The 24842-nt window shown below is 34.5% G+C and overlaps 3 protein-coding genes across 3 annotated transcripts; 2 read left to right on the forward strand and 1 right to left on the reverse strand.

Annotated features, from left to right (window-relative positions):
- The first annotated feature begins 4133 nt into the window (after nt 1–4133).
- LOC21393076 (DNA mismatch repair protein MSH6) lies at nt 4134–12735 on the forward strand. The gene is made up of 21 exons (XM_024163673.1): nt 4134–5239; nt 5822–5918; nt 6223–6325; nt 6418–6471; nt 6632–6706; nt 6986–7054; nt 7182–7265; nt 7428–7607; nt 7755–8305; nt 8395–8524; nt 8851–8942; nt 9019–9197; nt 9376–9578; nt 9682–9783; nt 9968–10130; nt 10513–10802; nt 10979–11116; nt 11233–11312; nt 11402–11501; nt 11662–11791; nt 12108–12735. Exons 1-21 carry the CDS (start codon nt 4372–4374, stop codon nt 12353–12355), a joined length of 3936 nt encoding a protein of 1311 aa, XP_024019441.1. The 5' UTR covers nt 4134–4371; the 3' UTR covers nt 12356–12735.
- A 924-nt stretch (nt 12736–13659) lies between these two features.
- Nucleotides 13660–16393, reverse strand: LOC21393077 (E3 ubiquitin-protein ligase MARCH8). The gene is made up of 7 exons (XM_010088947.2): nt 16205–16393; nt 15996–16067; nt 15281–15348; nt 14877–15012; nt 14199–14279; nt 14008–14103; nt 13660–13881 (listed from the first exon to the last, which is right to left on the reverse strand). Exons 1-7 carry the CDS (start codon nt 16340–16342, stop codon nt 13798–13800), a joined length of 675 nt encoding a protein of 224 aa, XP_010087249.1. The 5' UTR covers nt 16343–16393; the 3' UTR covers nt 13660–13797.
- A 6297-nt stretch (nt 16394–22690) lies between these two features.
- On the forward strand, nt 22691–24248 carry LOC21393078 (universal stress protein PHOS34). The gene is made up of 4 exons (XM_010088948.2): nt 22691–23097; nt 23447–23556; nt 23657–23775; nt 23930–24248. Exons 1-4 carry the CDS (start codon nt 22905–22907, stop codon nt 24012–24014), a joined length of 507 nt encoding a protein of 168 aa, XP_010087250.1. The 5' UTR covers nt 22691–22904; the 3' UTR covers nt 24015–24248.
- The last annotated feature ends 594 nt before the right edge of the window (nt 24249–24842 follow it).

The following is a 24842-nucleotide window of genomic DNA, read 5'->3' on the forward strand; positions in this document are numbered from 1 at the left end:
TAAAAGCTCTAAAAAAATGTCACATCTCAGCTCAAATTGAAAACTCAAATCCGTGAAATTATGTTTTATTTTTTTCTGCTACAGTTATTCCAATCATAATAATTAATAGTCAATTTTATTTTTCAAACTGTTAAATAAATAAAGATGTTTTGTTAGATACGAGTCTGAGAATGTACAACACCAATTTCCTCTGTCACTGCCCACCACTAGATCATGTAAATGCGAGTTAGTCTGGTGCCCTTGATGATACACTCCGGCTCCGCAGCCCATTGTAGGCATTGCACTAGAATTTCTAACTGCTCATCATTTTAGAACCTGTGCATCCTCCCATTCTAAAAAGGCCAAACACCCAAAACAAATAAAGTTACAAATTTTAGAAGATTATAAAAATAGTCTACAATTAGGAAGGACAAAAGGAAAATGAGATATTGGATGTTAAGCCAAACCCTATTTATAATAAACCAGAGACCAGCTACAATTTAATCCTGACTGATGTAGGACTTTTTAACCAACTACAAAACAAGCTAAAATTATGATGAATCTCCACCTTGTTGAGTTTGTCGGTCTCACTCAACTTCATGATTCCACATATCCTAAAACTTGCACAATATTGATAAGTCCAACCAATGTTTGAACTTTATCATTCTACATTTTTTATTTCGCCTTTCCTTCCTAATTGATATCATTGTTCCTGTCACTACTTTGTAGAATCTTCCTCATTTGCCTTCTTCGTATGGATCTTGTTGATGTTCATGTAGATCTCGCTCTTCGAATGCTGCTCAAGTAGGTTCGTTGTCATTCACTTAGAACACATCCCGACTTTTAAGCATCCACGTGGAGAGAAAAATAGAGAAAAAAAAATGTTGTTTATGATCAATCAATGATTTATTTCGGTCATTTAATCTGGTTTATCAATAATTTACTTTGGTAACTTTGTTTCTTGAAGCATGATCATGATCTCAGTCCATCTTCTCCTCTTTGACCTCTAGAGGTTGAACAATAATAAGCATGATCATGAGAAGACAACGTCTGAATGCCTGAAAGACGTCGTTCTGTGATCTAAATAGGAGGGGAGAGAGTGAGTTGCAACGGTTTTCAATGAAAAAAGTAGCCCGTTTAATTCGTTGATTCGAGTTTTTAATTCAAGTTAAGATGTGACTTTATATGAGAGCTTTTTACTGTAACAAAAAAGTTAGATGTGACTGTTTTTGAAAATTTTTTACTGTAATAAAACTTAAATTTTAAACTCAAATTGGTGAAATGACCAGAGCCGTAATACTTTTTATGTACTCTCTCCCACTCTTTTTTTTTTTTTTGGTTATCGGGTATTCCCTAAAAAAGTTGAGAACCGTATATACAAAACAAAAGATTTAACTTTTACTAGGGTTTGCTCAAGTAACCATCCATTCCAGCCATGATCTCTTGCTGGCTTCCTCTGAACCTGGTGCATGTGCACTCAACGCAATGATGGGGATATGAACACATTTCTCCTCCTTCCTTATCTCCCTAGTTGTTTCATATTCCACTCATTATGGACATCTGCAAAAAAAATACATATTGTACATATGTTAGTGACTTCCATGCAATCAGTAGTTTTCTTGAATAAAATTGAATAGTTGCGAGTCAAAAAGACCAAATTCATCCCAACTAGATTGGCACACAACTAGATTTGTTCTAATTGAGCTATTAACTAGATTGACCATCTAGTTTCTTTAATTACCTCACAATCCACCAATATATAATCATAAGGGTCATCGTAGAATTTTCTTTTTGCTCTTTCATTTGGTTGGCCCGTCCATTGCAAACAAGGTCCACAGCTTCTTTCCAATTTGTGCAAACATGAAACATCAACACAACACTTGCACCAAGGATTGAGATTTGCTTCAATACGGTCAGCATCCTTTGCACCAAACTGTCATAAATTTTCTTCCCACTCAAAAATTTCCCACCGCTGGATTCACCATGATCTTGATGTACATTTGATCACTCTCATGTCGCGCGAAGTTGGTGGTAATTAATTGCGAGTATGATTGGGAGACTTTTATTTGATATTATTGTTAGACAATAATATGGAAATACAAAGAATAACAATATAATATATATATATATATACACACATTAACTTGTAGCAATGAAAAATGATACAAAACGAATTCAACTTTCAACCGAAATTTGAAAACTGAATTGAATTGAGAAGGATGATGTCGAGATACGTGAATCACACTCTCTTTAAAACAGATTCGTCCATTCCAGTGAGTACTTGAGGTTATGTTAGACGTCCGTTTCTCATGATACAATGACAACGACAGTAGCACGAAGCACTATCAAAACCGTTTAGTGAATGAGAACTTGGACCTTGCTTCTATCATCAAAACCGAACTACAAAAACTGCAAAAAGAACTCAAAATAACTTAGAGAGAGAATAGATGGGTGTTTTGGTGGTGTGTACCCAAATGGCTAAGGAGACCTCCTTATATTGGCTGCCGCAAGGGATGTTACAGTGCTAGAATAATGATGAATGAATCCGAATTTATTCTTAGATTAATGGAGATTCATTTCAAAGATTATAACCTCTGTAAATCCAGATGAACCTGCTCCAAAGTATGTCCAAATTCAGAGGCTCCATGCTCATAAACACATAAATAAACCGAGCAATAGTGCTGCAATTTTTCTGAGCCATAAACCCTACACTAATGCATAGTTAAAGCTTGCTCAAATGCTGCAGTTTCAGTTTCTTATCAATCTGAATTCTAAAATAAATTCCGGATTTAAGTTAGGAAAAATAAAAGGAAAATTTTAAAACAATGCGTGCACGGAGTGGGCTTTTTAGTTCGACATTCGTATCCGCAGGTCGCGAGCACACACATTGGGCCCCTAACCCGCTGGGACCGTGATTCACACCCCCTGCACATGAGAGAACCTCTCATGTATACATGTTTACCTAAGCTTCAAAGTACAATCACTTATATACACCACCAAGGCTTCATTCCTAGTCAACGTGGGATTTTGCAATATCCAACTAATTTAACCATTCTAAGTGACATTCTTAAAGCATCAATTTTTCATTTAGTCAATATCCATTTTAAGTATAAATATCTGATTTCGATCTCCTCGTGATGAAGAATATAAATCTATCGAGATCCATCCCAAAATTTAATTGACCTTGTTCTAATATGGGCCTCAATATAGACCTTTAATAAGCCATTTTTCCAACAATTATAACTCTAGGCGAGTAACAATACCAACTAGTGGGAGACCAAATCTTATTCTTCGTCCAAGGGCTTTCATGACCACTTGAAGTACTAGCAATTACTTCTCGTATTTCGGATTCAATCTTGGTCTTATGTTGATCATTTCTTGATGAGCTAGGAGCTCTGGAAATTTTAGCAATTTGCTCAGTACTTGATATACTAATGCCTTTTGTCTTTGGTGATGAATCCAAGTCATGATCTTGAATACGCAAATCAATTTGGTATTTTTTTTTTTTTTGGTTTTCACAAGGGAAAAATAACATTGAATCTAAGGTCCCGTTTAGTTTATTTCACTGATTTAAATTTAAAATTCGAGTTTTGCTATAGTAAAAATACTTTTAAAAATAATCACATCTAACTTTTTTAATATAATAAGTAATTATCATATAATGTCACATCTCAATTCGAATTAAAAATTCTAATCAACGAATAAAACAACTTATCTTGTCGCTAATGTCCTTGTCCACGACCTCAATTTCTCCGTGCATCAAACGTACCAGCAGGTAGCCAAAGTCAAACCCATATGTGATTTTATATGTTTATACGTATATATTACCTGCATTTAAACGAGATACATGAATGCTCAAAATTTTACTAATTATAAATATATCCGTTTATATTATTAAGGAAACGACAGAAGAATGTAGGATCAAAATTTTTGGGCAAAACTTTGCAACAAATTCGATATGTCGTTTTCGTTCAAACGACCACAAATATGTCTTTTAGCTCAGCAAACACCAAAAGGAAAAACGACATAGCGATCAACATGTTTCAAGCTCATTTCAGATATAAGCACTCTCTCTCTCTCTCTCTCTCAAAAATACATATATTATACATATATATATATATATATAAGTAAATAAATAAGGAGAGAGAAGAGCGTGCCGGATTCCCCAGAATTCCCGCCAACAGCACTTCCCGGGGAACTTACTGCTAAATTTCCCGCCTCAAACATTCCCCTTTATACTCTTTCTCCGTACCCTTCTTTTTCTCTCTTTTCACCTTTCTTCTCTCTCACTTCTCTCTCTCTTCTCTCTCATCAGTCATCATCTCTCTTTCTTTATTTCTCTGATGCACACACACTGAACGTCACAACAATCCATTTGCCAGAGAAACAGCAATGGCATCTTCTCGTCGCCTCAGCAATGGCCGATCCCCGCTCGTCAACCAGCAGCGCCAAATCACCTCCTTCTTCTCCAAATCCGCTTCTTCTTCTCCCATTACCCCTACTCAAAACCCTACCAAGCTCGCTTCTTCCACTAAACCTAACACTAACCCTAAATCCAAACCCAAACCCGCTCGCAGCCCTAGCCCTAGCCCTAGCACTCCTTCGCCTCCCCAATCCAAGCTAAAAAAGCCGCTTTTGGTGATCGGCGGCGCGTCTCCACTGTCTCTCTCGCCTCTGACTCCGGCGTCGGAGAAGTTCCACGGCGAGGAGGTCGTTGGGAAGAGGATCAAGGTGTACTGGCCGTTGGATAAGAGCTGGTACGAAGGATTTGTGAGGTCTTTTGATAAAGATTCCGGTAAGCATTTGGTCCAGTACGACGACGGCGAGGAAGAGTCGGTTGAGTTGGCGAAGGAGAAGATCGAGTGGATAGAAGAGACCGTGAGGAAATTCAAGCGATTGAGGCGCGGCGGCTCTTCCTTTAGCGTTGAGAAGATGGTGATTGATGATGAAGTGGAGAATTTAGAGGATGAGGAAGAGGATAATGGCGATGATTCTAGCGATGAAGATTGGGGGAAGAGTGAGGAGAAAGAGGGGATTGAGGATACTGAAGAAAAGGAGGTTGTGGAATTGGACGATGAGAATGAAGATAATGAAACGGTGCCGTTGAAAGGAAAGCGCAGTGGTAAAGGAGAGACGAGGAAACGCAAGGTAGGTGGAGAAGGGAAGCTGGGATCTGCTAAGAAGGCCAAGGGTGGTGAAGATGTGAGTAAAGCTGGTTTCAAGGTTTCCCTTGTGGAACCTGCAAATAATAATGTTGAGAGTAAGTGATTTTTTTTTTTTTTAAAGGTTTCCTTTTTAATGGAAAAACTGTAATGGTGTTTGTGTTGCACTTGTGTAGGGGGTTTTGTGGGCCTTTTTTTTTGGTCATTTGTATTGGTTAATGTGTATGAATATGTAACTGAATTTGATGAAGTTGAAGTAGAAATAAGTTTATGTTTGTGCTATTGAATAGGTACAACTTCTTCCGAACTTTTATTTCCTGTAAGAACTAGATAATCTTGAAGTTTGACTGTGCCATGATTCATAAGTGAAGTAGTAGCTGCCTTTTTATGTTCCCAGCAAATAAAAGAGAACCGCTTTGTACAGAACTAAATATGGTTCTCAATCAAAATCAACAAGGAGCTGTATGTACCAGTTTTTGACCTTCCCATTTCTAGCTTGGTGCTTAGCTAAAAGCTTTGTTGTCTTTGTTTGGCATGCTTTTAGACTTACAGACGCTGTTTTGATTTTGTTTTGGTTTTCGCTGGCCCAGCAATCAGGTGGTTTTGTATCTCAGAATAGCGTGTTGTCATTCTATTTGTTCATACGTTACCTGGGTATTGAATTTGAGTTTCGACTGCAGGTGGGAAGGCCTCTAATGCTATTAATACTGCTTTGCCTGGGGATGCCTCGGAAAGGTTTAGCATGCGTGAAGCTAAGAAGTTGCGCTTCCTTGGAGAGTGAGTTTATTTTCATACGGTTTTCAGTGTCTTACCTGTTATATGCTTGTATAATCTGGTGGTTGTGTGGAAAGAATTACCACTACCATGCATACTGGCAACACATGATGACTCTTTGTACGTGTTTTGTTTATTTAGATTTTCCTTTTTAAACTCTCTTGAATGTGGAATTTTCCTTGAAAATTAGTAACTTGTGCTTCATCTTTTACAAGACGAGAGGACCATTTCAATTAGTATGCAGAAGCTGCATTTAGTGATGCCAAATCTTGTTCTTTTCACACTCAACTGCTTTATCTTCAAATAGGGAACGTAGAGATTCAAAGAGGAGACGGCCTGGTGATCCAGACTATGATCCAAGAACCCTGTACTTACCCCCGGATTTCGTAAAGAGTTTATCAGATGGACAAGTATTAGTTTCAACCCGACCTTGTAAAATTTTGAAGGTTTTTTTTTTCCTTTTTTTTTTGTGATTATTTGTCTGCTGACATGTGATATTCAGAGACAATGGTGGGACTTCAAGTCAAAGCACATGGATAAAGTATTGTTTTTCAAGGTAGGCATTTGATGTATAGCTAAGTGCTATATAATATGATACTTTTCAATGTAATGATTGTAGGGCATTTGATGTATCGTTAAGTGGAATATATTATATGATACTTTTCAATGTAATGATTGTAGTGAAGTGAACGGATTTCTCTTATTTGCTTGAGCAGATGGGAAAATTCTATGAACTTTTTGAAATGGATGCACATACTGGGGCAAAAGAACTTGATTTGCAATATATGAAGGTAGGTATTAATTAGAGTGCAGTAGTCATTTTTCCTTTCCTTCTTTGCTGCCGAGTCTGGTATGTATTAGTTTCCTATGTTTTTATTTTTTACTTTTCATTTGATATTGTGTTTGGTTGTCTGATTGTGGAGTATTTTTCTAAAGGAAATAATTAAGAATAAGACCAGAAGCATTTTGTCCTTAACTCTAATACATGTGTCGGCACCTTTGGTATTTGTTAATGGTCTCTTTTGGTTATTTATAGTTTTACTGCCAGTTGATTTCTACTTACTTTTTAGGGAGAACAACCACACTGTGGATTTCCAGAGAGGAACTTTTCGATGAATTTGGAGAAGCTGGCTAGAAAGGTGGGTTCTTGATTTGTCATTTGATAGTGAGATATTTTTCTCTTTGCTTTATGCACTTTGAGAACTTTGGGAAGTCTATATTCTATTCTGTTCTAGAAATTTAATTCCAGGTATATTGGCAGCGCAGGGGTATCGAGTCCTTGTAGTAGAGCAGACAGAAACACCTGAACAGTTGGAGCTTCGTCGCAAAGAGAAAGGTTCCAAAGATAAGGTTGGAGAAAGCCACCTTTTCTTGATTTTGTTTATCCTATTGTCTTTTTTATCCTCTTTTTCAATCTTTATGGGCAACACTGCTTTCCACAGTTTCATATCCACTAAAGATTCTGTTACTGTATTTAAATTGAGTTATGACTGTTTTCTACTGTATTTGTAGGTCGTGAAGCGTGAAATATGTGCAGTGGTTACGAAAGGAACACTTACTGAGGGAGAGATGCTATCTGCCAACCCTGATGCTTCTTACCTAATGGCAGTGACTGAGAGCTGTCAAAACGTGGACAGGATTTTTGGTGTATGTGTGGTTGATGTTGCTACCAGTAGGGTCATTCTTGGACAGGTTAGAATCTGGGCTAGCTTCTCGTGTGTGTGTGTGCGCGCGCGCGCGCCGTCTGTACACGCACACACACATATTCTTCTGATCAAAAGCTCCATTTATTGCTCTTTGAGGTGTATTTCTAATTCAAAATTGCTGTCCTTCTTCCAGTTTAACGATGATTCAGAATGCAGTGCTTTATCTTGTCTCTTGTCTGAGCTGAGGCCAGTTGAAATTGTTAAACCTGCTAAACAACTTAGTCTGGAAACTGAAAAAGTACTTCTGAGACATACAAGGTCTCCACTAGTGAATGAATTAGTTCCAGTATTGGAATTCTGGGATGCTGAGAAAACTGTTCGTGAAGTCAAAAGTATTTATGAATGTGCATCTGATCAATCAGTTTCAAAGTGTTCAAGTAGAGAAAATATTCATTCAGTCAATTCTTGTATTGAAGACGATGGATTGGCTTTCCTTCCAGATGTTTTAGCAGATCTAGTAAGAGCGGGTGAGGATAGCAGCTATGCACTTTCAGCTCTTGGAGGCACTCTTTTCTATCTGAAACAGGCTTTTCTGGACGAGACATTGCTTAGATTTGCAAAATTTGAGTTGCTTCCATCTTCTGGTTTTGGTGATGTGATATCAAAGCCGTACTTGGTTCTTGATTCTGCCGCACTAGAGAACCTTGAGATTTTTGAGAACAGCAGAAATGGAGACTTGACAGGGTAAAACCTTGTTATTTACTTCATTGTTTTTCTGCTTTTTCTTCCGTTTTGTTTCACCTTTGTTCTGACATGAAATGTACTCCTTCAAGGACACTATATGCACAACTGAACCACTGTGTGACTGCATTTGGAAAACGGCTGCTCAAGACATGGCTTGCAAGGCCTCCATTTCATGTGGAGTCAATAAAAGAACGCCAGGAGGCTGTGGCAAGTTTACGGGTAACCTTCTATGATGCTGACAGTTCATATCCATTATTGATATCCGCAGAATTCCTTTCACATTTTTTTGGTACATTATGGTTGTTAGTATCTTTTGTCTAGACTCAAGGTTCCAGTCCTTAGAATTTGACATCGAAGCTTATCTCACTATTGTTTTCAGCAAATTTGTTTTTCTTTTCCTTTTCTTTTTCTCAAGGGTCCTAAAGATTTTGCAGATTCTATAATTTCTCCCCATCTATCTCTATTACACTGGTTTTCTGTAAAGAAGCACTTTACATAATTGGTTGCTGCTATATAAATGTGCTGACGTATGGTTTGCTTTCCAGGGAACTAATCTACCTTTTTCACTTGAATATCGAAAAGCATTATCCAGGTTGCCAGACATGGAGCGACTGCTTGCATGTGTCTTCTCTATTAGGTAAGCTGGGAAGAACTATTTAAAACTATTATGTGGTTGCAGTTGATGATGATTCAAGTGACTTGACTAAGCGCAGTGAAGCTAATGGAAGAAATGCTAGTAAAGTGGTCTTATATGAGGACGCAGCCAAGAAACAGCTTCAGGAGTTTACTTCTGCTTTACACGGTTGTGAATTAATGGCCCAAGCATGTTCTTCGCTTGGTGCCATTTTGGAAAATGTTGATTGTCGACAACTTCGCCATTTGCTAACACCAGGTACAACTACTTGATATATGCAGAGATCTTCTTTCAAATCTGACTTAATGTGATCCAAGTGGCTTTTATTTTTATTAAGAATTATTTTTGATAAGTCAGTAGATTGATTAGTTCAAAACTTCTGGTTTGACACTATATGCTGAAAATGTTTGTGGCTTATTTCTTTATCTAATTTCAGGTTCAGGTTTTCCTGACATTAATCCAGTCCTAACTCATTTTAAGGATGCTTTTGATTGGGTAGAAGCCAATAGTTCAGGTCGTATAATACCTCGTGAAGGTGCTGATTTTGAGTATGATTCTGCCTGTAAAAGGGTTAAGGAGATTGAGACTAGCTTAACAAAATACCTTAAAGAACAGCGAAAATTACTGGGAGACACGTCGGTAAGAACTCTCCTGGGATGGCTTTTTATCTCTTAGTAGTGTCCTGGTAATTATGTAAAATGACAAAGCTAAATAATTTTTGTCCTCCTATGTTTCATCACAGATCACTTATGTCACAGTCGGAAAGGAAACCTACCTGTTGGAAGTACCAGAAAGTCTGCGTGGTCATGTACCTAGGGACTACGAGTTACGTTCATCTAAAAGGGTTGGTAGACAAAGAAACTGCAATGTTTTGTTATTAATATTTAAAGGAAAAAAAAGGAAAGAAAAATCTGTAGATTTGATAGTTGTTTATGGCAATTATATTGTGCTGTGAAATTGTATTTTCCATTTATCTTTTAAGGTTGGCTTGACTTTCACCAATTTTCCTTCTGGCCTGGCACATGCAGGGATTCTTCAGGTACTGGACGCCAAATATTAAGAATCTGTTGGGAGAACTTTCCCAAGCTGAAAGTGAAAAGGAGTCCTCACTAAAGAACATTCTGCAGAGGTTAATTGGACAATTTTGTGAACATCACGTGAAGTGGAGACAATTGGTTTCTATTACTGCAGGTTGGAAATCTTCTTCTCTATTTATAGACCAGGGTTCTTGCATTTATGTTCTAATATTCCTACCTGATTGGAGAGACGTCATAGTGATTTTCAATATATCAATTATGTTTAAAGTGCCAAACTCAATATTTCTACTTCGATAAAATAAAACTGATGGGAGTTTTGACCATTGCTATGGTACCTATCCTCTCTTATTGGTGTGAACAGTGTTGAACACAACCCTATGCATTCTTTAATGTATGAGCTTTCAGCCTCTTGTGAAGTATTTGAGGCCATAGTGACATTTCTAATCTAGGAACAAGAAAAAGTAGCATATATAAGTTCCATATTGGCTAGATTTTCTTCTTTTTGCATATCTGAACGTGAATCTCAAATGTTGTAGAGCTGGATGTTTTGATTAGCCTTGCTATTGCAAGTGACTTTTATGAAGGACCAACATGCCAGCCAGTTATTCTGAGCTCATCATGCACGGATGATGTGCCTAGTTTTGCTGCTAAAAGTTTGGGACATCCTGTTCTTAGAAGCGATTCCTTGGGGAAAGGTTCTTTTGTCCCCAATGATATTACCATCGGAGGTTCAGGCAATCCCAGCTTTATTCTTCTGACTGGTCCCAATATGGGTGGAAAGTCAACTTTTCTTCGACAAGTTTGCTTAACCGTAATTTTGGCCCAGGCAAGTTTATCGTTTGTTCAACTGTGAATCTCTTTTTTCTTTTCCTTGTTTGTGGATCTCTTCTGCTTGGTGCTTTCCTTTTACGTGCAAATTTCACAAGCTTTTAACAAATCAGATATACATCAACTTGGGCATCATGTAAATTCTGTTGTTGTCATGTTCACTTCCTTCCACAGTTAGGAGCAGATGTGCCCGCAGAAAGATTTGAGCTCTCTCCTGTTGACAGAATCTTTGTTCGGATGGGTGCTAAAGATCATATTATGGCAGGGCAAAGTACTTTTCTAACAGAGCTGTCTGAAACTGCAGTGATGCTGGTGAGATTTCATTTTACTTCCAATTGTTATGGGACAAACTTTACAAAGTCTTGTTCCTTCACAAGCTAACCCATTTCCTGCAAGTATTTCTTATTTCTGCTCAATGTTGTAAGCAGTCATCTGCCACTCGTAGTTCATTGGTTGCATTGGATGAACTTGGACGTGGGACGTCAACTTCCGATGGACAAGCGATTGCGTATGTATCGTATTGGCTTGGCTTTTTGCACACGGGGACTTTTAATGTAATTGACTACATGATCTTACTTTTTTTCTTCTCTTTGGAAGGGAATCTGTCCTTGAACACTTTGTTCACAAGGTGCAATGTCGAGGAATGTTTTCCACACACTACCATCGGTTAGCGGTCGATTATCAGAAAGATCCCAAGGTCCGCCTCTTTCAATCTGTCTGGGAAATTTCTTATTTCTTTAGTGCATACTTACTCTCACACCCTTCCTAGCATAACAAATTAATGGAGCTCTTAAGTTCATGACATTGCCTTAGAGACTGGTCAACATTTTGTGTGATTACCTTTGCATTGTCAACAGGTCTTGCTCAGTCATATGGCATGCCAAGTTGGAAGGGGTGTTGGTGGCATAGAAGAAGTAACTTTTCTTTACAGATTGACTGCTGGTGCTTGCCCTAAAAGCTATGGCGTTAATGTTGCCCGATTAGCTGGTAAGCTTCTCTACTCTTTTGTTGCCTCTTTCCTAATCTTCGAGAAAAACAATTACCTTTGGTAGTTAAGATGCAGTCATTTAGTATCGGCTCATCTATAGAGCCATAAATTATCAACTAGTCAGATATGGGGTGTGGTGCCCCTAAACCTTCGTTTTTCAACAGTCTGCAGCTCTAAGAATTTACTTGGAGAATGAAACTAGTATGAATGTTCTTGATATAGCGAACGCCACAAGAAATTAAAATATAGAATTCAGATAATATGACTTTCGTATCTTAGATTACATTCCGGTTCTCACTGCTAATATTGTTGCAGGTCTCTCGGACTCTGTACTCCAAAACGCCACAGCTAAGTCAAGGGAATTTGAGGCTATGTACGGCAAACACAAGAAGCCACCAGAAAATGTATACACTCAGAGTTCGATTGAGAAGATGGCAGTTTTGATTAAAAAGTTGAATAGTGTTGTTGCAAATTCGAGGTGCGAGGAGTCTGCGGAGAGCATTAGTTGCCTGATTGATCTCCAGAAAGAAGCAAGAATACTTTGTGAAATAAATTCTACATGAGGGCAGCAAGAACTTTATGGCTTATCAGTCTCGGATGGTGAAATTTTTGCTCTTTAACCAAGCATATCGAGTTTCCATATTGTTTCGGCAGCGATAGTTTCCCACGGCTGTTATTTGCTAATTTCACAAATAGGCGGTCGTTGTCTTAATTCTTGAAGCAACAGGCTGAACGTTTAGCTAGGAAGTGGAATGGCACTACTAGCTTTGTACAAGAGATATATCGAGCGTAACCATAGAATAGTTTTCGTCTCACCTTTTGTGTGTTGATATGGTCCTACATTTTGCTGCCACAGAATTTTGTCTCAATTAGTTGGGAGTAGTTCTTGCAGTCTAATAGTGTAAACGGGTTTTTTCCACCTACATGTATTTTTGTTTTGGTATGTTGGTATCGTTTTCATTGGCCGTCACATAGCATATCCTTGTTAATACCATTCGTAGATGCGTTGTCGTTTTTCATTTTTTTTATGGTTGGGATTAGAGTAGTTTGTTCAGTGTATAATATGTCATAGGTAGTTTATCAATCGGTTGAAAGTTGTTGGCTATACTGTATAAACAAATCTTACTTTTTCATCAAACTAGCTTGTTTTCAAAGTGAATGTGTCCCAATAGCTTTGGTTGTTCATCTTACCGGAATTGCTCTCAAAGGGCTAAAAAAAAAAAAAAAACAATAGTTTTGGCATCCTATTTCAAAAATATTGAGTGGTTGGGTGGGTGGCAAACTCTTGTGGTTTTTAAATTCTTTAAAAGGTGACAGTTTAGTTTTTAATTTTTTTTAAAATTTTTTTGACGAAATGAATGCTAAATTATTTAAAATGGTGTAATGCAGGTCTTTCTATCAGATGCTGTTCAAAAAGTAACGGCATAATAATTTAAAAGGGTGACATTATGATTCATTATTTCTTTATAAGGTGATTTCTTAATTTCAATCGACTTTAATAAATTAGAATTTAATCCTTATTTTTAAATAATATTTAACGGAAAGAACGATATTACATTATTTTAAATAGTTTGGGGCTTATTTCGTCAAAAAAAATATTTAAAGCGTTCAAAAAGTAACGGCATAATAATTTAAAAGGGTGACATTATGATTCATTATTTCTTTATAAGGTGATTTCTTAATTCCAATCGACTTTAATAAATTAGAATTTAATCCTTATTTTTAAATAATATTTAACGGAAAGAACGATATTGCATTATTTTAAATAGTTTGGGGCTTATTTCGTCAAAAAAAATATTTAAAGACTAAACTGTCGCCTTTTGATAAGTTTGGAAATCATTCCTACTAATTACCTAAAAAAAAATTAAAGGAAAAAAATTGGTTTTTTTTTTTCATTTATTTTTTGTTTACCTCAAAACAATAAAAGCTAGAGCATTAAAGCAATTCTCTAGTCTAATACACGTAATAACAGGAGGACGGACAAAAAATCTCTTAAGAGCCTTGTTTAAACTATGTCTTGATGATGTTCGTCTTCTTCTTCTTCTTCTTCATCTCCATCCGATGCTAAGTCATCGTCATCATCAGAATCCTGTAGAACATAGAGATATTGTTAGTTTAGAGTTTTGAGGCTGTTATGTCAAATCAAAAAATTAACAACCGAGCTGTAGAAAAAGAATGGCTCATATCAAGTGTAGCATAAGCAAATAAGGTTTACTTGATATCGTCTCCTGGCGCTGTTTTGAAGTGCTGTAATTGTTCGAACTAATGCATACATTGGGAGGATTATTCCACTAGCCCTTAGAATAATTATCTGCACAAAGTTTAAAAAAAAAACAACATTAAGAAATAAACGACGCCAAACTTGAAACTTGGCCTACTTATATACTAGAGATTTATGTAACTTACTGTTAGAAGTGTGAAAGGGTAATCTTCTGCCCCACCGGTAAGAACCGCATAGAGATGTCTCACAAGTAAAATCACCGTAACCTGCATTAAATGTTTACATTCAAGTCCCAAATTAGCAACAAATAATAATACATTAAATTGTTACATAAGGAATCATAGAATGTCCTAAACTACAGCAATATGCCCCACATTGCTGCCCGCGGCGAATTCCTAATTGTCAAAGGTACAGTTTTTTGAGGTCTGAACTTTGAACTTTGAATTACGCAATTAATTGCAGCCCTTCTGAATAGCACTACTATTCAAAGGTCAATGAAGGCCAAAAAAATAAGTAATTAATATTTATTATCATAACAATATATTAAAATCAACAACATAAAATAAATAAAATACTTTTGGTCACGTGACAATTTTTTCTTTTTAACCGGGGGTACATCTTGATGAATAACAATACTAAAAAATAAATAAATCAATAAATCAATAAATTAATAAATCCAGATGAGGTGGTCACAAGACAAGAAATGGTCAACCATGTTTTCCCCATTTCATAAGTTTTCCCCAAGAGCCCAATTAGCATATTTGCTTACTTTTCTACTTTTAAGAAGAAGTTGACCCAGATGTCCATTAGCTGTGACACATGCAATAAGCAATATGAGATTATAGATTTAAGGGGAAACTTACAAGAAGAGCCAGAGATCTAAAGCAAGACGCGCTTCTATCTGCAGCAGAAGTGCATTGTGATTCAGAATACTCGTTTTCTTCAGCTAAAGCCACTATACTTGGCCTTTGTTCTCTTCTTGGAATCTGCAAGCTATCTCTGTGACAGATTGTACATTCCTATTAAAACTTTAATTATTCACTTAAACCCCAGAAGAAAATGCAAAAAAAAAAAAAAAAAAAAATGAATAGTTTGTTCCAAGTCAAGGGTCCACACTACACATTTAAAATAAACAACATTTAATTGGGAACCACTTTATTTTATTTTGGTTTTCAAGCTTATTTTGCAATTTGAAGCTTCTCATTGCTTAGAAAGAGAAAAAGGACCCCCCAAAAAAATAAAAATTACTTGTTTTTTTGTAACATACCTAATGGTGACTGCTGCTTCAATTAGAGGAGAAATCTTTGGAGGTGCTGTATACCCCGGCTCGTAATTCTGCGTACCATTATGATTGTCCTTATTATAAACTTTTTTTTTTTAAGATAAAAGTTCGAATATTCCAAGAAGAATACGTAAAGTAGAAAAATTTATGGGAAAAATCTGTCCCCTAAGTTAGACATATATTAACTGACAACCACACTAAATGACAAACATAAGAAAAGTAAATTCACGAAAGGCTATAAATTCATGGTATTCATAAACTCACTTTTCAGAGCCAAAAAAAAAAAAGAAAAGAAAATCATAGACTCTATTTTTAGACGTTGAAAAATATTCCAAAAAAAACATATAATAAAACATTTTTCTACTTTGGTATCGACAAAAACCAATTAAACTGTTCAAGCATAAAAGATAAGCAAAAGACAAATTTTGAGACACCAAGGGGGCAAAAAAAAATAGCAACGATAAAAAAACAGTTGGATATGAACTCGAAATCAAAAACGATGCAAGACCCAATTCGATTTTGGAGCCATACAGAAAGAAACATAATTGATTTAACCAAAAAAAAAATTGAAAACTTTTTCAGTTTAAATCAAACCTGAAGGCATATCGCAAGACCCAATTCGATTTTGGAGCCATACAGAAAGAAACAGAATTGATTTAACAAAAAAAAAAATTGAAAACTTTTTCAGTTTAAATCAAACCTGAAGGCATATTTCGCAGGTTGTGTTTCCCTTCTCGTTGCACCATCTCTGTATGCAATCTCTGTGCGCGAACTGAAAATTTTCAAAAACAAACCAAAACGATCGTCACAAAAACAAAATAAAAATAAAAAGATGATCAAATTCAAAAGAAACCCAGAAAGCTATATAGAACAGAACAGAGTTTTTTTTTTTCTTTTTTTTCTGTTTACCTTGACAGTTCCAGAACAAGCACAAGGAGCTTCTAAAGTCTGATGAGAGTCTTCAAATTCCTCTTCATGGCAAATTCTACAGTAAGAAACTCCATAGCTCTTCTTCAAATCCTCCACAAACACTACAACATCTCCCATGTTTCCAGTTTCCGCAACTCGTTTTTTCTTTATCTCTCTCTGTTTTTATTTGTATTTAAAAAAAAAAAAAAATTGATGATAAAAATGATGAACTTTTTGACAAAATCAATGAATGTTCTGTTTTTCACTTGGTCTCTCGTTTCCCTGGGGGCTTGGAGCCGGGCTTTATAATTAAAATGCGAGAAAGTGAAGTTCCTAAAATGCCCTTTTGGTTATTGTCCCATAAAAAACACACAAAGGGTAAGTGGAAATGAAAAGGAACAACATAAATGGACGGCTTTGGCCTAAACGCGTTTTGAGAAATCTTAACTTGAGATTTACGATGGCACATTGTATTAGAGGCAACAAGCCACAAAGACTTCAAATACGGTAAAGATAAAAGCATATATTGTTGTATCGATCTTGCACTGAATCATTACATCTTATTTAACTTTTTTTTTTTTGAATTTACATGGTGTTTGTTTTGATATCATTTAAAAAAAAAAAATTAAAATGAGATATTCAAACTCCACATCTTACTGTAAAGTCAGGTGTAAAATTATCATTAAATTATGCTAGCGACCACAATATATCATCTCGATATTAATATGATGTTGAGTAGAATACTAGATAAAAATACACTAAATTAATTTAAAAATCTTAGATTAATAAATTGAGTTAAATTAATTAGCAACCACTAAATAGGATTACATAGAGAGAGCGAAGCGAAATCAAGATCCTATAATTTTATTATTATTTTTATTTTCACTCATAGTTTTGACATTTAGTTACTTATTTTGTTAAATCTCGTGTTCTACTTTTAATAGTTAAATTAATTTACTTTTCTTGCTTCGATTACTTAATTAACTCAATTTCGGTCGCTAGATAAAATTTAGTCATGAACACTCATAGTATTTAGTTTAATTCTCAAAAATTCAATCATTGTGGGATGATATTTGACTTTTTAATAACTTGATTACTTTTACGACTCGTGCACTTGCGGAAAATTTTGCAACATAAGTTGTTTCTAACAAATGACAATGATTTCAATTAAACCTCGATCGGTGATTAATAGCTACTTCTAGTTTGTTTGCAGTAATGATTTAAAATCAACTAAAATGACCTAACCTATGTCTTGTTGTTGTGAAAAGCTTTTTTGTTTTTGATTGATTTGTCGATAGAAAATTAAGTTGTTGGTCGTTTTATGTTACCTATTTTATATTATTTTTATCATTAAAGGCATCATTATTCATTTTAATATGGTGGCACTTTTTGATATAAGGTTGGATTTCGAATGGTGATGGTGATATCCGACAGCATTGATATGATTATAACATTTTTTCTTTTTACAGTGATTTAATAACAACATTAATTTACAATCTTTGTTAACAAAAAAAGGCATAAAATTTAAATGAAAATAAATTTAAAAATTCACCTTCCATAGTTCTCTCTGGATAATATTTCTCTCTCTATGTGTGTATATATATACATCGCTCATTAATGTCCCTTCCAACTTATAGAAATTATACAACGCAATCTGATCATTCATCATTTATTGATGAAAAATCGTTTGCTTTTTTTTTTTTTTTTAAGGAGAAAATGCATTTAATAGCATGAAAAGATATAAACACTAATCCATATTCACATAATTTCCCACTAACAAATAACTGGTTTCACCTCTAAAATAAATGGAACGCTTTTAAGAAAAGTCAAGGGCACAAATGTTTGCCCAAATAATTTTGCTACGTAAATTGAATAACGAAACGGGGGCAATATTGTCCTTTAAATCTTATCGCATCAGCCACAAAATTATCACATTTGCTGATAAATTTGGATATATTACAAAATAAATTATGACACTCTTTTGCCTTTCCCTGCATATAGAATTCAAAATTCTCTTCTCCAGTTTGAATCCAGACCTTCCGACCAGTAACCAACGGCTCCGATCACTATGTCATCCCAAAATTTGAAATGATGGGCCCCCCTTTTGAGGAAAATAAAAAAACTGAAAAAACGCGCTCACCGAAAAGCATGCAACGGCTGTGATTCGGTGGGGCCTGGCTGAACGCACGTTGATGGTCCTCTTTCCTTCTCATTTTTTAATTATTATTTTTTTTAAAAATAATTTTCTTTTTTTATTAATTTTTTTTATACGTACTAGTAAATTAAATTTTTATAACTATTAAATTTGTGTTATTTTATATAAATTTAACGCATAAAAAATTAATTTATTAATATATTAACGTACTAAAAAATATTATTTTTATTATACTAAGAAAGGAAAAAAAATAAATTAATAAGTTAAAATTCGTATTTTTCACTTTTGAAGCTTTTTATAAATTCAGCGCATGCTGACATAGTGACATTTGTGCTTATCCTTTATCGGTCTTATCGCTTCTCTCTACAAATATTTTGGATTTATCTAATTTGATGTAATGGAATTGCAATTATTATTATTATGACAAGACATTAGTTATGAAACACACAAATGGGCAAAATGGGAAAAACAATTGGTTTGAACTTTTTGAACGTTTAAGCAACACAATTTGGTCTGCCCATATAACCTGCGTTTGTGGGGACGCCTAGACGCTTGCCTGAACAACTTGGCCTTTTCCGGCTTATGGTTTCCACGTCTTTAATGTGAATATGTGATTTATAAACCAAAAAAAAAAAAAAAAACTATAAATAAATAAATAAAGACGGGCATCTTATAAATTTGATTGAATTTTTTTTTTTTTAATTAGTTATAGATGACCACGAATGATTTCGCAGGCTTTGAATTTTTTTTTTTTTTAATTGTGGATAACAAATACCGGAAGTTTTATTATTATAATAACTAAATGAAGACTACCTCTAGAAGCTAGCCGATGTACAGATATTTATAGTTGTTTTTTTTTTCTTAATTGTGGATAACAAATACCGGAAGTTTTATTATTATAATAACTAAATGAAGACTCCCTCTAGAAGCTAGCCGATGTACAGATATTTATAGTTGTTTTTTTTTTCTCCCTTCCTAATCCTATAATTGTCCGATCTAGTCTATAATATATGTATGTATTGATTGTTTCAGGAAAAAAAAATTATTGAAGTCACATATGTATATCCAATTGTTAAAAATACAGAAAAAGTAAAAAATAGATCAATATAAAAAGCTTAAAGAAGTATGTAGGCTAATTTTTAGTTATAAAAATTAATAGACCATAACTTGTCAAGTTATGGTTCATAATCAGATAAGTTATGGATGAATGTGCCAAGTTATGGTTCATAGCCATACAAGTTATGGACAAAAATTGTGATTTATGGACAATAACTTGTTAAGTTATGGTTCATAATCAGACAAGTTATAGACAAAAACAGTAATTTAGCCTATTTATTAACTTAGGTAAACTATTGACCTATTAATTTTAATTCATCTCAAGTCTTGGCCTATTTTTCTCTTTTTTTCTTAAAAATATTAAGAAATTAATTGCTAATTTATAGCCCTCGTAGCATCACGAAATGACCCCAAAAAATTATAAAAGAAATAAAAAAAATATGTCAGTCCAATTATGGACAACCGAGTGACTATGGATTCACTGTTTAATCTTATTGATGCAAAATATGATAGAGCAAACAAATTAAAAAAATGATTATCTCTAAGTAGTTAAACTCATTGAGATTTCTATTTATAAAGGGAAGTAATATTTTTTATTTTTGTAAAAAAAAAAAAACTTTCTTATATAATTGATTCAATTATTATGGTGTAATGATTTTATTATTGATCCAAAGCCAAGTGCGTTAAAATAATTATTGAAAGTTCAAGTTAAAAGTGAATTATAGTACGCCGTATAATATTAACTTGGACCACGGATCAAACTTGCTTCTCATTCATTTATTTCTTATTTCTTATTTTGTTTTGTTTTATTATTATTATATTGTTTGTTTCTTGCGAATCGCCTAAGAAAAGGTTCGTGTTAGCCCCAGCACTGACCTCCTTTCAGTTAAGGCCGCCCGCCCCTGACTTGGATGGACTACGGGCCAAGGCCCACTTGTAAACAACGGCTTACCAACTGAGATATTTGACCATCACTAAGCATGGGCTTAAATTTTGGTTTCCCAATCCTAACAAAGTTCGTCAAAAACGTTAAATTAAAATATAATTTTTTAAAAATATTTTAAGGAAAATAGTAGAAAATAGGTTAATATGAAAAGCTTAAGAAAGTATATAGGCTAATTTTTAGTTATAAAAATTAATAGGTCATAATTTGTCAAGTTATGGTTCATAACCAGATAAGTTATGGATAAACTTATCAAGTTATGGTTCATAGCCAGACAAGTTATGAACAATTATAGACAATAACTTGTCAAGTTATGGTTCATAACCAGACAAGTTATGGATGAAAACAGTAATTTGGCCTATTTATTAACTTATGTAAACTATTGGCCTATTAATTTTAATTCATCTCAAGTCTTGGCCTATTTCTCTCTTTCTCCCATATTTTAAGAATAAATAATTACATTCTAAGATATATCATGCTATGAAAATACCAAATACGTACAATACAAAAATCATCTTCTTTTAAATGAAAGAGAATAAAAAAAGCCCCTTTGTTACAAGTTAATATTCATGCTTTGAAATGATTTATGCTCTAAAATATACATAAGATACTACTGCCACTCGCTGACCATCAGTATTCTCCCATGATAGTTAGATGCTCGAAAGGAAAAAAAAAAAAAAAAAAAATCACTAACTACTAAATAGCAAAATAGTCAATATATTTATCTAATAAAAGTGATGGATTTTACGAGAGATTTTTGAAGTGCAAGAATCGATTCGGTTGAGAAAAGGCGGCGCTGCGCCAACTAATGAAGTCGGGAGATTTAGAGAAATGATCTTCTATTAAGTGGCATAAATATTTAGTTTATTACTTACATCTATACAAAGTTCCCCCTTCTTTCTCCTCTTATGTATTAGATTTTGATGGAAAAATTCTAAAGGAAAAAACAAAAACAAAAATAAAAAGGAACAAAGCCAAAAAAAAGAATTAGGGGGGCAGATTTAGAATTTGTTTCAATGAGAGTTTCGTTCTTTGTTTTTCTCTTTGCAACATGAGAAAAATATAACCCCACAATAGTACGAACGACTTATCACACTGAAAATTAACACTAAAGACCATACTTAACAATGAAAGAAGTTTCAAAGATATTGAAGAATAACACTTAAGCATGAAAAATGACATATATATTAGGAGGACGATTTTTACTTGTCACTTTCTTGCAATAGAAATATCAAAACCTTTCATTGCAAATAGATCTTATACAAATAGAAATAAAGTTCACCTAAAGAGAAAATATGGATTTTTCGTTGGATTTCCTAAATCTTCTTCTTGGACACCAGAACGGAATGTCCCTCCAAAACTACCGGTCATTATCGAGATATCCTCTTTACCTTTTCTAGCTGAGGCTTTTCCAAGGAAGATAATTTAATAGCCATTGGTTCAATGGATCAGGAATTTTTATAAGGTTGGTTTTCTCCAAACTATTATTACACAATAAATAACGAAAGCCAACTTGCTTAGCTAACATCAATCCATTTGGAGTTTGGACTTGTAAAAGGACGCGTTTCAATTATTTTTGCCCTTTTTCTTGCGTCAAACATGACGCCTCTAGATTTTGCTACATTTGTGTGGCCCATGATGGAAATTGTGGAGTAAGAATCTTAACTCCAATCTCATAATAATTTTTTTTTTTTTTTTAAAAGAGAGAAAATTACAGAATTTATCATTGATAGTACATGAGTATGAATTTTTACCCTAATAATATCCTTTTATTAGTATAATTATTTGACTAAAAAAATTATTAATCAAGAATAAATAGTAGAAATCATGATCCATGTACTCTTAAAATATATTTATCTCCTTATCTCCTTTAAAAGACATATCAAGGAATCCAACTAAATTATTGAGCCAACTTAGGTCTTAACTAAAAATCAATCTAATGTCAAGGAAATGAAGATAATTTCTCATTAGCGTTTCTCTTAGGAACATATATATATATATATATATATATATTTTGTGAAAATAGAAACAAAAGAGCAGCCTTAAAATATCTCTTATACAAAGTGGATAACTGGATTAGCCTCATGATTGTGACCCGTTTGGTGGGCTGAATTTTGGAAGTTCAAATTTTCACTTAGCAAGCAAGCAAGATATTTGCCAATACTGGCCAAATTAAGATGTTGACCATAAGGCACACTTGAGAATGAAGGCTTTTGCTCAAGCAATAGAATTGTCTCAAAGCAGCCTGGCCAATTCTAATTGGTTTCCTTTTGCTATTTGCTAAATCCTTATTGGCCAATGAGTTACTCGGCCAATGGTTTTATTTCCAAAAACTAGGATCGTTTACATACAATTCAATATAAATTCCATGCCTCAAAACTGAAAACTAGTAGCTAAGCCAAAACCGCACCCAACTACCACCTATAAATTTAGCTTCATTTCGATTTCGCTTTGTTATCTACAGCTTAAGGCTAAGCAATTTCTGAGAGCTTGTGTAGTTTTAGTTGTTTTGTTAGTTGTAGATAAAAGGCTTGAAAGGAGAGAAGATGAAGGGAGAAAGTAAGATCGTGGTGGCTGTGGATGAGAGTGAGGAGAGCATGTACGCACTCTCATGGTGTCTAAGCAATCTTCTTTCTCGAAACGCCGCCGCCGCCGCCGCCGCCGCCGCCAACAACACCACTCTTGTCCTTCTCTATGTGAAACCACCACTTCCTGTCTACTCCTCTTTTGATGCTGCAGGTTTGGATTTGTACTAATTTTTAGTTCAACTGCTGTATTTTTTAACTTCAGCTTCATTACTGTGCTAATTATTCAATAAATAAAGAAAGAAATTTTGTGATGTTTGAAGTTACAAGTTTTATGAGCAAATTTTTTTGGTAAGGGTATTAGAAACAATACCTTACTTGGTTAAATTTGCATACTTTTTTTTTTCTGTGTTAATATGAGTTAATGGTCTGAGTTATGCAATACCGGTAGTTTTTATTATTTTTAAAAATAATTCTTTAGAGTCAAATGCTTGATGGGTTTTAAAGCAAGTTTTCTAAATTCTACTGTCTAATTAGGAAAAGGGTGTGCTTTCTTTTTGCAGGATACTTGTTTTCTGGAGATGTCATTGGATCGATGGAGAAATACTGCGATGACATGGTACATTCTGTGATGGAAAGAGCCGAAGCTGTCTTTAGAAACTTCGGTACCAATGTAAGAAACTATTATTGCACGTTTGTTTTCGACTTTTCTGATTCTCGATTTCACATCGAGATTTCACGTGGTGGGTGTTTAAACCACTGCCTTTTTGCAGATGAACATTGAGAAAAAAGTTGGTAGTGGAGATGCCAAGGATGTGATTTGTCACACGGTTGACAAGCTTAATGCTGATACCTTGGTCATGGGAAGCCATGGTTATGGTTTCTTGAAGAGGTGCCAATTATAAGTCTTACTCATTCCATTTTTTTTTTTTTAAGGAAGTTTTCTTTCTCAGTTGGACTATATAGTCTATATGGTGATGCTTAATCTCTGTAGAAGGTCTTAACCGTTTGAAATTTTTTTTTTTTTTTTTCATGTAAAATTGCAGGACTCTTCTTGGAAGCGTGAGTGACTACTGTGCCAAGCACGTCAAGTGTCCGGTGGTGATTGTGAAGCATCCCAAGCACAACTGAGATTAATGGTTCTTAATGAGTGGAGTGGAGGTCATGGTTACCTATTAGGTTATCTTTTATAATCAAAGTTCATGACTTGCTAGGGAGAAGAAGATGAAAGAGTAAATATGAATTTTGATTCTGGAATTTTCGTGTAAATATTAGATATTTCAATTCAAATTTAGACAATTATTTGGTTAGTATGATAAATTACTTATTGTACTTATGAAATGTCGTCTCTTTATCAAGTTTTGTTTGTTCCGTCTATGTTTTTATTCTAATATAATTTTGATGTGATGTGATATTTAAAAACATTTAAATACTAATAGAAATACCATACCAAAAAAGACCCTTAAAATTAAGGTAGAAAATATATCTTCGTAGGAGGGAATGGAGTAGAGACGGCCGAAGGGAATGGTTTTAGTGTGGTATTTAAGATCCTACAAATCTTTTCAAATATAGAAAGATTAGAGAATGTAATTCAATAGCAAATACAACTCGAGAAAGTAGTTAAACTCTTAGCCAATTCCTCACAAGGATGAAGGGACTAGTTCAAATTCCCTATAGGCTACAAGAAACATGTACAAAAGCTTCCGATAGATATGATATATAAATCTTACCTATACCACGGATCTTTTATCTACATGGAAAAACAAGATCCTATATACATACAGACGCATAATTCATTAAGAGCTAATAACGAAGGATGTATAACTGTTTCTAAAACATAATTACAACTTTTCGTCATCAAGAACTAATAATAATAGAGATTAGACATCATCGACGTCAATGCAGCTCATGCTAATGCCTTGCATCCTATAAGGCCTGAAAACTATTGTCCGAAACAAA

This window comes from Morus notabilis, unplaced genomic scaffold, assembly GCF_000414095.1.
Source record: "Morus notabilis unplaced genomic scaffold, ASM41409v2 Scaffold793, whole genome shotgun sequence".
NCBI lineage: Eukaryota > Viridiplantae > Streptophyta > Magnoliopsida > Rosales > Moraceae > Morus > Morus notabilis.